This window comes from Arachis ipaensis, chromosome B9 (genome assembly GCF_059453495.1).
Source record: "Arachis ipaensis isolate K30076 ecotype BB chromosome B9, ASM5945349v1, whole genome shotgun sequence".
NCBI classification, from domain to species: Eukaryota; Viridiplantae; Streptophyta; class Magnoliopsida; order Fabales; family Fabaceae; genus Arachis; species Arachis ipaensis.
In genome coordinates, this window is record NC_142444.1 from 3,176,886 (window position 1) to 3,195,921 (window position 19,036).

At 28.1% G+C, this 19,036-nt stretch overlaps 2 protein-coding genes across 2 annotated transcripts; one reads left to right on the forward strand and one right to left on the reverse strand.

The window, feature by feature from the left end:
* Positions 1–5,209: 5,209 nt before the first annotated feature.
* Positions 5,210–7,011, forward strand: LOC107614637 (uncharacterized). Its single transcript, XM_016316778.3, has 2 exons — positions 5,210–5,543; positions 6,350–7,011. The coding sequence occupies exons 1-2, from the start codon at positions 5,249–5,251 to the stop codon at positions 6,985–6,987; spliced, it is 933 nt and encodes a 310-aa protein (XP_016172264.1). The 5' UTR covers positions 5,210–5,248; the 3' UTR covers positions 6,988–7,011.
* Positions 7,012–13,300: 6,289 nt separating this feature from the next.
* On the reverse strand, positions 13,301–13,735 carry LOC148543541 (uncharacterized). Its single transcript, XM_088498178.1, has one exon. The coding sequence runs from the start codon at positions 13,733–13,735 to the stop codon at positions 13,301–13,303; it is 435 nt and encodes a 144-aa protein (XP_088354304.1).
* Positions 13,736–19,036: the final 5,301 nt, after the last annotated feature.

Consider the following 19,036-nt stretch of genomic DNA (forward strand, 5'->3'; position numbering starts at 1 on the left):
TAGTATTTTATTAATGTTAATTAGAGGAGATGCTGCCGAAATTTTATAAAAATTAGAGATTTTGTTTATATGATTATTTAAAAAGATTTAGATTCAAAGGTTATATAGTTTGATTTTGAGTTGTTAAGAAAATGAGCATGTTTTAAGTTTGATTTATTTAAAAAAGAATGAATTATGTTTTGAATTGGAACTATTGATGGACGGAATGTGAAGTGTGATAATGAAGGATAAGGATTGAATATGATTGACGTATAATGATGAATGAGATGCGATTGAGAATGATGTGGATGTTGATGAATTATAATTGAATTATTTATATGGCTTATGAATTTGAATAATCTGAGATACGAGATTCCCTGGATCAAGTGCCGTGGCTTGCCACCACGTGTACCAGGTTGAAAACTCGATACTCTGTTGACCCTACGACGTAAGTGTGACCGGGCACTATATAAATTCCCGGGAATGTTACCCCCATTGAGTAATATTGATTATTTGAGAAAAAGCTATGCATAGACTCTTAGGGATGCACGTCGGGGGACAGTCTAAGGACAATTCAGACTTGTCGGGTTGGCTGGATAACCGACAGATGAGCCTCATCAACCATAGGACAGGCATGCATCATATTCATATTACTTGAATTACTTGCTTGTGCTTTAATTGGGTGTGACTATATGTACTTGCCATGCTAAATGTGTATTTGTTACCTGTAGTAATTGTAACCTTCTTGTGCTTACCTTTATCTGTCTATTTGTCTGTGAAAATGCATGATGGAGTTGGAGGTATGGAGGAATGGCAGTATGGGACTTAGATTTAAGGTTAAGTTAGGTTTAGATACTCTTAGAAAATCACCTTTTATGACTCCTGTTTAATACTTTAAGCTCTATAATCTGAGTGTCGGCGTTCTAGGATTGCCTCTGGCATTCTCAGGACCTTATATATTATGTGTGTGACCTTTACCATACTGAGAACCTCCGGTTCTCATTCCATACTATGTTGTTGTACAGTGATGTATAAATATGTACTTAGCTTTCTCTCCGTATAACTTGTTCTTTTTTATCCTCTTAGAGATTTATGGAGAGGCAGGATTGTGTATATGTACTTTTGGGTTTTGGATATGTATGTATATATGTGTAAATATTCTCCGGCCAGTCTTGACTTCGCAGGCTGAGTTAGAAGCTTGTTATTTTGTATCTTTGGCACACTATTCCTACTTTTTTTTATCTTATGTTTAATAGTTATGGTTTTCTTAGCACGCAAGTTAACTCGTTCCTTGAGCGTTGCGCTTTTATTTCGCGACTTTTATTTCCCCTATTCTTCAAGACTCCTAACATATTATAATTCTTCTGCTATTATATGTACTCATTTTATTTTAGAGGTGGTAATACCACACCACCTCTATTTTACGACTTAAGCGTAAAACTTAGTGTGGTAGGGTGTTACATAAAATAGATCTAAGTAAAAACCAAAAAATAACTTTAGCTCAAATATTATTTAATCTGTTACCCAAAAAAAATATTATTTAAACTATAAAACTGTAACTTATTTCTAGCTTTTTAAGAGGAGTTTTAATACTCCAAACAACTGTGAATTACTAAATCGCATCCCAACACCATGAATGTGGGAACAACATTCATCATGTTAGGACAACATACAACCGTATACAAATTTATTGATAGTTTAGTACAAGTTATTTAGTAATATATTTAGTAAAATAAAGGATATATTAGTAGACACGTTAAAAATTAAGGTTTAGGAAAAAAAAAAGTGTGTTAATTCTAATGTTCAATTATTTTATAAAATTATACAAAAATTAATCATTAAATTAATTATTATATATTTATGTATAAATAAATATATATATTATTTATTCAAAATTATATTTTTCTATGATGTGCAAATCAATTTTTTTTCTATACTACATTAATACATTTTAGGTATATTCATCAATCAATTATTGTTTCTTATCTTTTTTTTCTCTTTCCTATTTTAAGAAATTCTTTTAAATAAATAGATGATATTATTTCGTAGAGCACAAATTTATTCAATGAAAATATGAAATTAAAGAATGTCTCTTTTTAGATGCCAATTTAAATGCACTAACAATTATGCTTTGAAGTTCACATGAAAACATTGAATTGGAAAATCATAAACTTTCGCGTAAGTATTAACGATTAGTTGACTTAATTTAGAGCTAACAATAACATACAACCATATCACGAATTTACTAATGAAAATTATTTAGTAATATATTCAGTAAAATAAAGGATATATTAGTAGACACGTTAAAGATGAAGGCTTAGAGAAAAAAATAAGTGTGTTGATTCTAATGTTCAATTATTTTATAAAATTACACAAAAATCAATCACTAAATCAATCATTATATATTTATGTATAAATAATATATATATTATTTATTCATTTTTAAAATGCATTTTTTTATGATGTGAAAATCAATTTTTTTCTATACTGCATTAGTACATTTTAAGTATATTTATCGGCTACTTATTGTTTTTTATCTTTTTTTTTCTTTCCTATTTTATTAAATTCTTTTAAATAAATAGATGATATTATTTTGCGGAGTACAAATTTATTTCATGAAAATATAAAATTAAAGAATGTCTCTATTTATTTACGTGTATTAACAATTATGTTTTGAAACTCACGTGAGAGCATTGAATTAGACAAACATAAACTTCCGCCTAAGTATTAATGGTTAATTGACTTAGTTTAGAGCTAATAATAACATGCAATTGTATCACGAATTTATTAATGCAAGTTATTTAGTAAAATAAAAGATATATTAGTAGACACATTAAAGATCAAGGCATAGAGAAAAAAAAATAAGTGTATTTATAAATAAATATATTTTATATTTATTTATAAAATATATTTTTTTATCGTAGACGCCAATTTATTGGCATAAGTATTAACCGTTAATTGACTTAATTCTTTAATTTGTTAACCAAAGATATGATATTCGAACCCGCAATCTCTTAATTGAGTATGGAGAATTTATGCCATTTGAGCTATTACTCATCGACAAAATTCGGGTAATTGACTTAATTCATAGCTAATAATAACATACAACCGTATCACGAACTTATTAACGCAAGTTATTTATTAATATATTTAGTAAAATAAAAGATATATTAATAGACACGTTAAAAATTAAGACTTAGAAAAAAAATAAGTATGTTGATTCTAATGTTTAATTATTTTATAAAATTACACAAAAATCGGTCACTAAATCAATCATTGTATATTTTTGTATAAATAAATATATATTATTTATTCATTTTTAAAATGTATTTTTTTATGATGTGAAAATCAATTTTTTCCTATACTACATTAGTACATTTTAAGTATATTTATCTACCACTTATTGTTTCTTATCTTTTTTTTTCTTTCCTATTTTATTAAAATCTTTTAAATAAATAGATTATATTATTTCGTGTAGCACAAATTTATTTCATGAAAATATGAAATTAAAGAATATCTTCATTTAGATGCCAATTTAAATGCACTAACAATTATGCTTTGAAACTCACGTGAGAATATTGAATTGAAAAAACATAAACTTTCGTCGTAAGTATTAACGGTTAATTGACTTAATTCAGAGCTAACAATAACATACAATTATTAATGCAAGATATTTAGTAATATATTTAGTAAAATAAAAGGTGTATTAGTAGACACGTTAAAGATTAAGGCTTAGAAAAAAAAATAAGTGTGTTGATTCTAATGTTCAATTATTTTATAAAATTACATAAAAATCAATTATTAAATCAATTATTGTATATTTATGTATAAATAAATATATATTATTTATTCATTTTTAAATATATTTTTTTATAATGTGAAAATCAATTTTTTTTATACCCATGGGCCATGAGTACATTTTAAATATATTTATTGACCACTTATTGTTTCTTATTTTTTTTCTCTTTCTTATTTTATTAAATTTTTTTAAATAAATAGATGATATTATTTCGTGGAGTTCAAATTTATTTTATGAAAATATGAAATTAAAGAATGTCTCTATTTAAATGCCAATTTAAATGTACTAACAATTATGCTTTAAAACTCATGAGAACATTGAATTAACGATTAATTCATTTAATTCAGAGCTAATAATAACATACAACTGTATCACGAAGTTATTAATGCAAGTTATTTAGTAATATATTTAGTAAAATAAAGAATATATTAGTAGACACCTTAAAGATTAAGGCTTAGGAGAAAAAATAAGTGTGTTGATTATAATGTTCAATTATTTTATAAAATTATACAAAAATTAATCACTAAATCAATCATTGTATATTTATGTACAAATAAATATATATTATTTAATTTATTTTTAATGTATATGTAATATTTTATATTATTTTATATAAATAAATAATTTTATGACTAATTTTTTGTGTATAAATAATATAGTTATTATTTTATTTTTATACAGAAATAATTATAAGTTTTTGTTATATTTTTTTTTCTTTTCTAATTAAATGTTTTTCTAGTGATATAATATTCAATTGATTCCTAATACACTAAGTAAAGCAAATAATACGATAAATGTGGTGTATTCGTTAATCAGATTGGCATTCGGTGCGCCTTATTATTGTTGTTATTATTTCTAGTTTAGCAACTTGTGTATTTTAAATTCGGATATATATATATATATTTTTTTTTCGTCTTACACAAATAGAATTTAACTACTTGCGATATATAGAGATATCATACAGATAAACTGATAAAGTAATGAGATAATCAATTTAGTAATCAATACTTTTTATTTGTACCCTCCTATAAATAAAATGAATAGAATTTTAAAAGTATATATTATATACAGAGAAGAGAATGTGCTACATATAGAATATATTTAATAAACATTATACAGAAACTAAATTGTAATAAAAATATAAATTTAATACACGTGGTAAATAATAATAATAATAATAATAATAATAATAATAATAATAATAGAAAATGTATCTATGTATCTATGTGAATTATTTTGGCCATGCTACTAATAAGTTATCTATGTATTAAATGTTGATTAGAATTGAGAGGTGGGTAGTCATTGGTGTGAGGAAAATAGAAAATGTCTTATCAAATGGCATTGGTGAAAACATGCGTACTTCAATGCTAAAGATTCTCATAACAGAAATAACAGAAAGACCTTTTCAGAACACAAACAAAGAAAACAAAACAAAGAGAAGAAAAAAAAAGGAGAAGGAGAGGGAGAAAGATGGCTACTAGCAACAATGGAAAAGCGGCCGCAAAGGAAAGGGAAAAGGAAGAGAGGAGGAGGAGGATCGCAGAGAGAGGTAGCGACAGAATGGCATTGATTACTGGTAAGATCAATACCCTTCCTCCGCAACCTCCCTCTGGAACCTCCTCCCCAAGGCAACCCCATCATTACCAAACGCAATCATTAGGAAATTTCGATAAGCATTTGGACAATGCTGAAGATCTTCTTCGTCATTTGCGTCCTCAATCTTTGTCCCCTGCATTTGCTTCTGAATATGAAGAAGAGTACATGGGTAATATTCACATTTAATGTTTTTATTTGCAAAAACAATTAGTTTGATTCAATTTTTACCTGCTAAGGTTTAAAACGAAATTTATGAAAGGAACTAATTATATTTATGGTTACAAAATTTAGATATCAATTAATCAATCTTCTTGGTAATATATGATCACGATTATATTTGCAATCCAATTAATAAAATTTTTAAAGAACTAAATTCCCTTGGAATAATCATCACCCGATACAATAATAAAATTGTCATTGCAATTCATCTCCATAATTGTTTGACGATTGGAAATGCATGATCTTATGCATGCAGCAATAAAAAATAAAATAAAAATTGCAATTATGTAATAACCCTTAGAAAATAGTGACTAGTTAGTGTGAGAGGAATCTGACAGTGTAGGTGATGACACCAGATTAGAAATGCATGATCTTATGCATGCTTCAGTTATATTTCATATAATTTGATTTTTAATATTTGAATGAAAAAGGGAAAATAATAAGTTAAAATGCAAAGAAATTTCATAATATTTACAACAACGAATACATACATGTTATATTTTTAGGTCATGCAAATTTATAATTATATTGAATTTAATATCGATGCATTGATATGATATTAAATTATGGTAGAAACTCAGGCGCAGTTGACTTCACGTGAAGTTGATAGCTGAGAGCCGTTAGATGATTTGACTGATCTGACTAAATTTTCATCTAATGACTCTCAACTATCAATTTCACGTGAAGTCGACTATTTAATAATATACATTTAGATAGATCCATAATTTTTGAGATTATTGTTGTCATTTTTTTTAGGTGGTTCTGAGAATGAACAAGATTCCTCTACAGCTTTGTCAAGGTTAAAACATCAGGGTGGATTTAGGTACTCAAATTTTAAAGATTATGACATTCAGAAACAATTGGAGCAACAAGATTCCGAAGAAGATAATATGTCAAAGAATATTGATGGCTACGAAAACAATAGTGGCAAAATAAAACTGCCGCTAGCTTCAAAGGCTGCTCAGATGAAAGCAGCCCTTGAAGCAAAGCGGTCAAAGAGAACCGGACCGCCTAAGCCGGCACCATTCTTCTCCTCAAGAGAGCTCAACGCATGCATCATAGCATCGGAGACAAAACGAGCCCTCAGCTCTTTGATGATAGCAATGATAGTTGTTTTCTGTTACATGATTTCGGCTAGGGTGGAAGCCATGAGACCACTTTACATACTCTTGATAACCAATGTCACAATCGTGCTGAGTCGCTTGTATAGCGAAAAAGCGAAGCTTCTAGAAGAAACCAATGGCGTAAATGAAGACCCTGTGGATCTACAAAGCTGGGGAGATGCAGTGAGACTCTTGGAGAGAGGTTTGGTTGCATATCAAGCCATTAGAGGGATTTTCATAGATTGCAGTATTTACTTAGTGATTGTTGTATGTGGTGTTTCAATGGTTTAAGGTTTTTGTTACGGTAATGGTAATGTTAGAAAGACAAAAAAATCGTCAGAATTTGTTTTATTTAATATTTATTAATTGCTGCAGTAATTAATGAATACTAAATAAAATAAATTTCGATTGATTTTGATTAAATTTTTTTTGTTACTAAATATTTTCGTTTTGTTATTAGGGTTTGTTTGTTTCGAATTTTGTTTTCTGAGTGAAACTTCTTCATTTGAGTGTTTGTTTGGTTTAAATTCTTATTGTGGAATGGGAAATGATATAGTTTTTAAAACAATTTTGATGGAACTAAATAAAGAGTTTATTTCTTCCAAGAAATTAATTAATTTAATTAGTGTATGTGTTGGAAGTCGAAATTTTTCCTTTATTTTTCATTTAGAAAAGAATTTGAAGCAAACTACTCTTGAGGAGGAAGCTAACTTTTGTTCTTGTTAAGTAGCAAGAATGTAAAGTTTATAGAAGTTTTTTCTTTTGTAAATTTAATTTAAAGGAAGATTATGGTTTAATTTGAATTCAATGTTGTAATAGACATATAAAAATGTGCCAAAAAATTAAGTATGTTAATAAATCGATAAAAATATGGTGATAAAACAATTGATACAGTCGCAGATATGATCATTTTAAAAGCGTGTCGATAATTTAAAAACATGATTTTTATTCTTATATTTTTTTTTTCATTTTTTGACATACTTTTAAAGCATGATAATAAATTATTTTTTTATAGTGACATTATTAGAGGGTAAAATCTCTATAAATTCTATACATATAAAGACACTTATGTGTCGTATTATTATTGAACGTATTAATGGTTATTTTTTAATTTCTTAACAAATCAGAATAAAACCAATTTTTTTATAACAATAACAATAAACTCAATTGTTATCATATTCAGTCGAACTGACCAATTTATAAAATCTACTGGACCATGTTTTTTTGATTTTTTTTTGTTTTAAATAAAAATCAAGAATATATATATATATTTTTTTATCAAAAAATTTAAACATGGTTCGATTCAAATTGTGTAAATCGATCGGATCAAATCGGGTCTAATAATTATAATGCAAACAATTGGATTTATAATTTTATTTTAATTTATAAAAAAATAAATTATTAACTAATTTAATAAAAATGTCCAATAATATCATAATATATATAAACGTCTTAAAAAAAAATATTTTTAATCTCTTCGTCCACGTTCTAAACATACAAACTTTCTAGGCACCATCATATATATTTGATTTGTTTTATTAGGTATTATTTAATTGTACTCTTTATTTTAGCCATGTGCATCACTGAATCTCATTACACCTTCTTGATCGAGTGTTATTTAATATTTACTAATAGAACTTGTTTGATTGCATGTGACTTAATAAAAGTTACGGTTTCCATCCATATTAATAATTACTGAGGCCTACCACCAACCAATTTTTAATTTCTTTGCATGATATGTAGCAATCATGCCTATCTGCTATATATTGACACACACGCTCACACACATATATATAGATTGTGTGGTTCCAATTCCATTTGTAACTAAAGGATGGGGGCATGGGGCTACTGTTCCAAGTTTATTTTCTCCAAAGTCTTTTAAATAGATCGAGAAAAAGTTTTTTGTTTTTATATATATAATTTACGATAAAAACTCACATACAATTGTTTACATATAAAATTTATAGTTAAAAATTATTAGATGATAATTTAGTCAATTTTTTAAATAAAAAATATTAACTTCACATAAAAGATAACTGCATATGAATTTTTATCATAATTTATTGACGTAAAAACTAAGAAGTTTATTAAAATATATCAATATAGAATGGTGCTACAACGTATATGATCAAATTTTTTTGGTAGTTAAGTTTAATTAAGTTTTTTTTATAGTTTATTGGCATAATAAAAATCACTAAAATTATGTAAATTGACACTTTAAATAAGGTGAGAATTGAGATATATTGAGATGTTCATTAAAATATAATAAGACTTAATTGTAGACTTGGTTACAAATATATATTTGTTTATTTAGCATTTTTCTAAAATATGAAGTCATTTATATACTTTTACCAACTATTAAAAACAATTATACACAACACATTTTATAAAATTATATTCCCTCCGGTTAGACTGCCTAGTATTTAAATCACAATCCTAGTATTTAGATTATTATACTAATTTACTATTAAATTTCAACATCAATTCATTAAGAGATAAGTCCTTTTCAATGATTCAATCTCTTTTGTTTTTCCTGTGACTAAACTGCCATTTATTTGGTTAATGTTATGATGACATATGAGCTATCGAAAGCATGAGGTTATTTGTTGCATTTATTATTAGAGCAGAGATTATTTGTTAGAATATTTTCCTTCTTTTTTGAACCTTATATTAGAAGCATAGCACATATGTGTAGGGCCAAAAATGTTTGAAAAACAATAAAAATTAATCTAAATTAATTTAAAGTTATTTTATTTTATATTTATTAATTATTTTTAAAATAAATATATAATATTAAATTTAATAAATATATAATTTTAAATATTATATACATAAAATTATAAATGTCAATCTAAATAAGATAATTCTAGATTTTGTCTCCTTAATATTACTAATGTATATGAAACATACAAAATTGGACATTTGATTATTACTTGCGATATATCAACACCATTGAATGAAATGATATAAATATATTTTGTTTTTATTCAGAACTTTTTTCAGAAATTATTTTTAATATGGAGATAAAGATAGTGATTTAGTTGAATATTGATATTTGAAGTGTATTACAGTATTGTAGATGTGCAAAAATGGTGTCTAGCTAATACAAGTCAGAATATTGACACGTTTTCAACACACACTCTGCGTGTTGTCAGGATGATGACACGTGTCTAACACGTACCTTGCACGTTATGAGAATGATGACACGTGTGTCCAACACACACTACGTGTTGACCCTTCACGTGCAAAATCTACCCACCTGTAATTATACCAAATAATTATATATTAAACAAAAACACCAATATTTTTTCCATATAAAACAAATTAGCCGAAGTTTTTAACTTTAAATTTTATATGTGGATTTAAAATTTTAAATCTTAAAATTTTTTTTCTGGATCACTGAATAAAAGCTTGTGTCACAATTCAACAACCAATGCCATAAAAAAAATGCAATAAAATCTAATGATAAAAAAATTAAGAGATTATATTTTTGAAAAAAGTGGTAATTTTATATATAGTTTAGTGATTAGTCTTGAATATTCAAAATTAAAAAAGCAAAAACCATACTAAAATTAAAAAATAAATATCCTCATAAAATACAAAATAATTTTGATGTTCCAAAAATGTTTTTTCCTTAATTGGGTAGTGAATTTATGGAGGTCCCAAGTGTGTCCTTGTCTCTAATTTTGTAAGGACATTGTTGGCATGGTTAGACAGCATGGTCCAATGTATAATGAGAAGGTATGGTAGGGTTATAATGGTAGCTTACTTATAAGGACAAGCATTAAATTCCATGAGCCACCAATGCAACTGTCTCAAAGATTCTGTAGGCTGAACCCCTTCAGTGATAGGTAGGTAATAAAGATGAACCAATAAGAATCCAAGAAAAAAAAGTTCCCTATTGCTTTTGCTATATTTATTTGATTTTAGTTCATTCATATATGATGGTAAAAATGTTACTGTGCTTTTGAATTTCATGGTTAGAAGTGGGTAAGAATTAATATACTCAAATTCAACAATGATTCAATGTTCAATTCTAGTTGTAGATGTGATCATTATTTTAGTTAGTTATTTGTAAGTACTTTTATAATTAATGTTGACAAAACTTGAAGAGCTACTTTAATTAAGGTGATTTCTATAAAATTTACTTAAATATTTAGGAATATGAACAAGTAGGTTATAATTAATCTTAAAAATTTAAGAATTTTTATATTAAAGTGGGATTAATGTGAAAAATAAAGATAATAATGATTTAATTTGTGCATGAACACAATATAGTATTCTCTTGTTTAATTGATAGATTTTGCTAATTAAAAAATGAAATGTGATACTTAATCACGTATTTAAAAAAAAAAAAAAGACTGTGAATGAATTAAATAAATTTGGACACACTAAATTTTTTATTTAGATGTTTATAATTTATTTATTAGTGTGATTTTTTTTTTAATTTTCTGTTGATATTAGCTAGAGATATCTTTTTCAAAATAATTTTTTTTATTTTTATTTAACTTTAGTTCTGTTGATTATATATAAAAAAGAAAATTGACGATTTAGTTCACAGTTCAGTGATTGATTTGATTGTCCTATGAATTACTATTTTAGTAATTAAAATTAATGGTAATTTTACTACTTTTGTTTAAAAGAATAAAATAGACTACACTATCATTTAATTAGGTGCTCTATTTGTAGAAGTTGGAATATAATAAATATAAATTAATACTTGTACAATATTATAATATAAGAAAAATTTTAAATGTACTGAAAATATCGGTATTTCAGTTATTTTAACCGTTAATTTTAATTAATATATATTATATATATTTTTTATAATTTAAATCCACGATTAAAATAATTAGAATACCAGTATTTTCAGTACACTTAAAACTCTTCGTATAATATATATTAGATCTTCATTAAAAAAAATGCTATGGGAACCGTTAAAACAAATTATACGCTGTCTACTTTTTTCCCCTGCTTTTTTCTGCATGGATTACTTTCTACTTTTTAGCATTAAATAGCTGAATCAGGTCCTGTAGAAAAAGAAGCTAGCTAAAAAACATAATAAAAATAAATATTAAAAAAAAAAAGAAGAAAAGATTTGTGGATAGAAAAGGAGAAATAAATTCCCAAGTGATAAAGAATTGAAGGAGAGTTGGATAGCACTTACACTTACACATCATGTTCACACACACACAGCACATGGCTTGCTGCAGTTAACTCCTTTTTCTGGTTAAGCAGATGATGTGGTCCATAAATATCAGCAGTTTCTTATGTATATATATAGGACCACACCATGATTAAAATATACAAGTTCTTTAATTATTAATCCTTTTGTTGGTTGGTATAATAATATTAGTAGTAGACAAATTCCTTGCTAAAACTCTTAGCATACAATGTCTTTAATTCCTTATTAGGGATAGTTATTAGGATGAAATAAAATATCTTAGGTGCGATTTGGCTTGTATTTTTTATTTTTATTTTTTAATTTGTTAAAAGTATAAAAATAATAAAATTATATTTCTGTTTTTACATCCTATTTTTTTCATAAAATTGTAAAAAAAAAAAAAAGCAAAAAATAAAAACATAAACATAAACTAAACACACCTTTAGTCTCGGAATAATAATAATATCAAATCCAAGTTTGTGATGAAAAATTGTGATTTTTAATTATGGTTATTATTATTGGTAATGATTTTGCAGTGTAAGCAAGCTATGAAGATTTTAAGGTTGTAGGCACCAAGGCATGCATATTGATTCTTTAATGATATTGTGAATGCTGTTTTTTTTTTTTTTTTTTTTTTTTTTTTTTTTTTTTATGAAATTGTTGTTAGATTGAGACTCTAAAATGACTCAAAAGTTGTGTGTAATGAGTCATAGGGCCCATTGAAATACCAAATTGGATGAAATTCTGTCATCAACTACATCACTTGTTTGGAGAAAAAGATGAAAAGGAACAAAAGGAGAAGACAGAATAAACAAGAAAATAGAAGCATCAGCACTCATGATGATGATGATAATGAGAACACTCACTTTTTTTAACCCCTTAAAATAGTCAAATAGATTTACATTCAAGTTGGCTAATCTTATGTATAACGAAAATGATTGGTAATTAAAGAAAATTAGTCAAAACAATTATAATTTGTCTTATTTAATATTTATTAATTATTGCGATAATTAATAAATATTAAATAAGATAAATTCTCGCAGTTTTTTTTGTCTCCTAATATTACTAGTAGTATATTATATCATAATAAAGAAGAAATTAAATTGGCCACATTAATGAGAAGTGAGAACACTCACTTTTTTAGCATCTAATAGTCAGAAAAAAAAATTAACAACTTGGCTAATCTATTCATAATTCAGCAAAATATTTAAACCTGTTTAATAAAAAAATAAAATACCAAGAGACATATCTTTAAAAAATACCACATTTTTTTTGTTATATGTACAGAGGATTACATCATAATTCAACATAAAAATGAAAACTTTTTATACAAAAGAACTACCTAGGATTAATCTCCTTTCATGGTAATAATAATAGGGAGAAGGGATACTAAAAATGTACACTAATTAATTAATTAAGTTGCTCTTATCTTAATAATCATCATTGATCTAGAATTTCTTCTTCTTCTTCTTCTTCTCCTTCTTCAATGGCTACTTCATCATTATTCTTCTCAAAAAACTTGGAAGGCATGGCAAATCTAGCAGAGAATGACCTAGAGAATATGTCAGGATCAGAGGAAGAACAGTAGTAGCCATCATCAAAGTTCTGCAAGTATGAGTTAGGATCATATTGATAATGAAGAACATGTGAAGAAGAAGAAGAGTTCTTCTTATTATTGTTGAAGAATCTCTTCTTCTCCTTCTTGATCTTCCTCCACAATGTTCTCCAACAAGCCATCTTCAATCTTGTCATAGATTCTTCATCATTCACACACACAATAATGGAAGAAGAAGAAGAAGAAGAATCATCATAGCCACCACCAATTCTCTCATAACTTGTAATCATGCTTAGACACTGGCAATTTTCAAGCTCCATAGAGAACAGAGAAGTACTAGTAATAAGAAATAATAATAGAAGAGAGCATATAAGAGTTAATATGGTTCAACTATGAGAAGCTATTTGTATTTATAGAGTGACACTATTAATTATGAGAGCATGAATCTATGCATCAATGTCATCACTTTTTTTTTTCTTTATCTTTTTCTTGGAACCTACTCACTAACACCTCAGCATATGGTTTATACTTTATAGTGGGATAGGATTAAGGTAATTAATAAAGACTCTACTAATTATATTATTCAAAAAGAAAAAAGAAATTCTTATAGGGATGTCAGCATTGCAATTAGATGACTTTTAGAAAGTGTTTTGTGGGATGTAATCTATGTGGGTCACATGGTCAAGGTCGTTGCTATAACCAGAGGATGGCAAAATAGATTAACCTGTCGGCCGACCCGCTAAAAAGAGCAGATCGGGCTAGGATTTGAAACCCGCTCAATTAAAAAAATCCGCTAAATTGACGGGTTTTGGCGTAGCGGGGTGGGCCAGTCCGCCAGGTCGAAAATTTTTATTTATTTATTTTTATTAAATAAAAGAATGATTACTATTATAAAATTTTTAAACACTTTTTTTGGTTTTATTTTTATTCTTCTTTTAATTATTAACTTTATTTATTTTATTTTATTTTACAATTTCGTATATTTGTTCGAATTATGTTACTTATTTTTTAAAATAAAGATAGTTCTATTGACAAATATTATTTTGAACAATTTTATTGAAGTTAGAAATTAAAAAAAAGATAGTAAAAAAATTATATTATAATTTGACTATTTTTTATTTGTATTTGATTTTTTAATTATTATTTTTTAGTTAATTTTAATGAATTTTATTTTTCAAAAAAAAATCAAGCGGGCTAGCCCGCTGACCCGCCAATCCGCCATAAAGCGGGACGGGCTAGTATTTTGAACCCATTTTAGTTGGCGAGGCGGGCCGGTCCACTCCGTTTATGAGACGGACCTAGGCAGGGTGGAGCGGATTGGGACGGGCCGGTCCGCTTTGCATTAACAATAATAAGTTTAATAAATGATAAAAGAATTAAAATAAATAAATGAAGCCGCGGAATAATATAGCAAATTAAAACTAGTAGTAGGTACTTAGTTGAGTTCTTTAAACATTTAGTAAATGTTTGCTACTAATAGATAATAACATGTATAAAAAATATTTTGTGGTTAGGTTTCATTTAAGACTATTAGTCATAGTGACTAATAATATGTAAATAAAAAATGTGTATATATGTGTTATTTTACATCTATTTAATTTATATTTTATTATGTATTTTATATAAGTACTTATTTAATAATATTTTTTATGTAAAATAATAATATTAAAGTCACAGTGAGGTTAGTTACATAATTCAAACATTATATTTTGTCTTATTATATATTATGTCTACATTAAAATTATTGACATGTAAATTTTTTTTATCACTTTATATATAATTTTTTTAAGTATTTTCTACTATTTGCTACGTATTTACCTTTCATAATTTTTTTTTTACACAAAGAATATATTTTGAATATGAAATTAGGATATCTTTTATAGTCGTAGAACATAAATTTATACAATTGGGACATATGTCCCAATAAAAATTATTAGAGACAGATAACATTTTTCCAGAAAAAAAAAATCTAAAAGCTTTCAAAGATATATATATATATATATATATATAAAATCCAAATTGATAAAAAGAGATATAAAAATGATTATATTTTTAATATTTTTTTCAAGAAAAAGTCTCTTTTTGAATTTGTTTAATTTCTTTTTTGCATATGCTTTCTTTTATTTTTTATTAGTGTTATGCTTAAATTCTAAAGATCGAACTCTAGATTTTTCGGTCATAGAAATTTTAAATCTATTTTTAATATTATGTTTTTTTAAAATTTAGATTGATAAAAAAATCATGAACAATTATATTTTTAACATGTATACAAGTAATAATTCAGTCTTGCTAATGTTTTTAACTAATATTATTTTTTATTTGCAATAATACCCCTGAAAACTAGGAACAATTTGAGGAAGTTTCTGTGTGTATTGGTGCGCAATGTTTTTCAAAACAGGAATACCATATATCATAAATAAACGTTGGTCGGCGACTTGAAGTGTGTGTGATACATATATATTTTGAAATTGAGCAGACTCACAAGAAACTTCACCAAATTTTAAGACTGGTCAATATCAGTTATCCATTATTTTATTTATGCCATGTGTTGGTTTGGATCTCGCTTTGATATATATGTTCTTTTTCTTTTTTTAAATTGCTTTTGAAGTCAATAGGTTAGCCGTTTATTCTCAATAATGTTATAACAGCAAATGTATAAACAATTAGAAATTTCAGTTATATTATATTTTTTATATAATAATTATATAAAATATTTTTTAGTATTGGGATATTACAGTAAATAAAATAGAATATAATTTTGGTCAACCCACACCACTAACTCACAAAATCATAAATTAAGATATAAATTCAGGTGCAGTTAATTTTTTTTCTGAAGTTGATTACTAAAAGTGGTTAAATAAAAATTGGTGGAAACTCAGGTGAAGTCGACTTCACCTGAAATTAATGCTTGAGAGCTGTTAGATGATTTGACTGATTTGTCTAAATTTTCATCCAACGACTCTCAGGTACGTAAAGTCGACTTCACCTGAGTTTTCACCATAAAAGTTTAGTCAAATTAATCAAATTATTTAACTGCTCTCAACTATATATCAACTTCATATAAAATTAACTGCACCTTAGTTTTTACATTAATTTAATTTAGAATTAGAAAAGAAGAATGCAAGTAGCTTCTCTGATCAAGTGATGATGAAAAAGGAACCAAAATCTACATGCATGTGATGAGGTCCAAGGTGGATATGGAAAAGTATAGAGCATATACCGTGAATCCAAGCCCACCACTATCCAAGTTATATATTCATTTAGATAATTACTTAATATATATCTTTTTGCTCTTTCATAATCTTAAATATTTTATTCTCTCAACTTATTTTTCTCTTTCTCTCTCTATCTTTTATTTTTATTTTTATTTTTTATTTTTTATTTTTTAGTTTTTAGTGTTTAATACCAAAAATGAACCTCACAATCTTGGAACTTTTACTTTCTCACTTGGTTTTCCTTTTTTTATTTTCTCTATTTTAATTTATGTAAGGGTGCCCAAACATAGAATAGGAGTTCAAATTAAATAATCAATAAGACCATTTTTTAGTTGTAACCTCTATCTTTAAAAAAGCAAAGAAAAATAAAATTAAGATTTAGCCTTAGGGAGTATAATATAGATAGAATATTATTAAATAATATATATAGGATCCCAAGTTCAAACAAGATATATATATTATATGGCAAAGGAAAAAGACAAAAAGTATTTTATTTTAGTAAACTAAATATACATAAATCTAATAATATTTTATAAGTTATCAACGGAAAATGATAAGAAAATATTCATTTTGGTCCTTAAAGTTACACTCGAGCCTCAATCTAGTTCTTGAAGTTTCAATTGTCTCAATTTACTCCCTGAACTTTTCAAATTTTAATCACGTTAGTCCTACAGTGGTTTCCATCACAGAGTCAATTGAAAAGTTTGGAGACTAAATTGAGACAATTAAAATTTTAAGGACTAAATTGAGGCTCAAGTGTAACTTTAGGAACCAAATTGAGTATTGTTCATACCCTGACCCAACACTAAGGCTCAGGATCCAAGAAAAAAGGCCCAACCCAAAAGAGTTGAGCCTTTCATTACACCGACCAGATACCACGAAGTCGGCTATCTTCACGACTTGCTCTAAAGAAGTCGGTACGAGGATTAGCTGGCAGATAAACCCTCCCTCAAGAGGATAACTGCCCCTAGAATCTCTCTAACCACTTCCAGGAGTCATATCTTAACCAGCCTAAGATAAAGGGACGGTTATTCCCCTTAAAAAGTGGTACTACTTCAACGGTGGTTATTGGTTCACCACTATAAATACACTAACACCTCTCAGGTATCTCTAAGTTCCGATACATTCTAAACCTGCTTAACCCCCTGCTGACTTAGGTATCGGAGTGTCTTTGCAGGTACCACCCCCCATTCGTTCATACTCACAAGTCGGACGGAGGCCCCCAAGACGCAGATCCGCTCGAAGGCTTCCTTCATCAGACGATTGGGCCAACCTAGTGAGTCCAGCCCAACAATCTCCGGTTACCCATCGTAACATTGGCGCCGTTGCCGGGGACCCGAGAGATCAACCAGTGATGGCGGACAGATCCCCTGAAGAGGGTCATGTGGAGGCAGATTCCGAACAAGAGAATCTGGACACCGAAAATAATGACGTGGACTTAACCCTCCACCAGGGAACCAACGATCAACACAAAGAGGGTACCTCCGGAGTCAAAACTCCGAAGGTGAATTCCTCAGAAGGGCGCGATTCGGAGAAGGATGAACAGTCCCACGCAACTGAACTTATGGGATTAGTCCATGTCCACCAAAGTCGCTTGGAACAGCTAGAACAGGAACGGGAGCGACAAAGGGAGATAGAAAAGCACCTAAAAGAGGAGATGGATCGACGAAAAGAGTTAGAGAAGAAACTCTTAAAGTTAGAATCCTCTCTCAAAGGTCGGAACTCCCGTGACGATAGAGAAGAGTCGCCCCCAGGAGGGGAGGATCCTTTTAGTGAGGACATAATGAGGGCAAAAGTTCCAAGAAACTTTAAAAGCCCCGATATGGACCTCTATGACGGAACCACAGATCCGAAGCATCATTTAAGCAACTTTAAAAGTCGGATGTACCTGGCTGATGCTTCTGATGCTACGCGATGCAAAGCTTTCCCGACAACCTTGTCGAAAGCGGCGATGAAGTGGTTCGACAGCCTCCCCCCGAAGTCGGTCACCAGTTTTGAAGACCTCTCAAGGAATTTCTTGATGAGGTTCTCTATCCAGAAAGACAAAGTAAAACATGCGCCAAGCCTCCTGGGGATAAAACAGGAGGTCGGAGAATCCTTACGAGCCTATATGGAAAGGTTCAACAAAGCATGTTTAGAAATCCAAGACCTGCCCACTGAGGCAGTCATAATGGGGTTAGTCAATGGGCTTAGAGAAGGTCCCTTCTCACAGTCCATATCAAAAAGACACCCCACCTCCTTAAGTGATGTACAGGAAAGAGCTGAAAAGTACATCAACATGGAGGAGAATGCTAGGCTGAAAGATTCGAGTTGGCGACCTGGGCATCTCCCCTCAACAAAAAAGAGGGAGAGGGAACCCAAAAAGAAGGAAGAACTCGGTCTCGATAGACCAAGAAAATATCACTC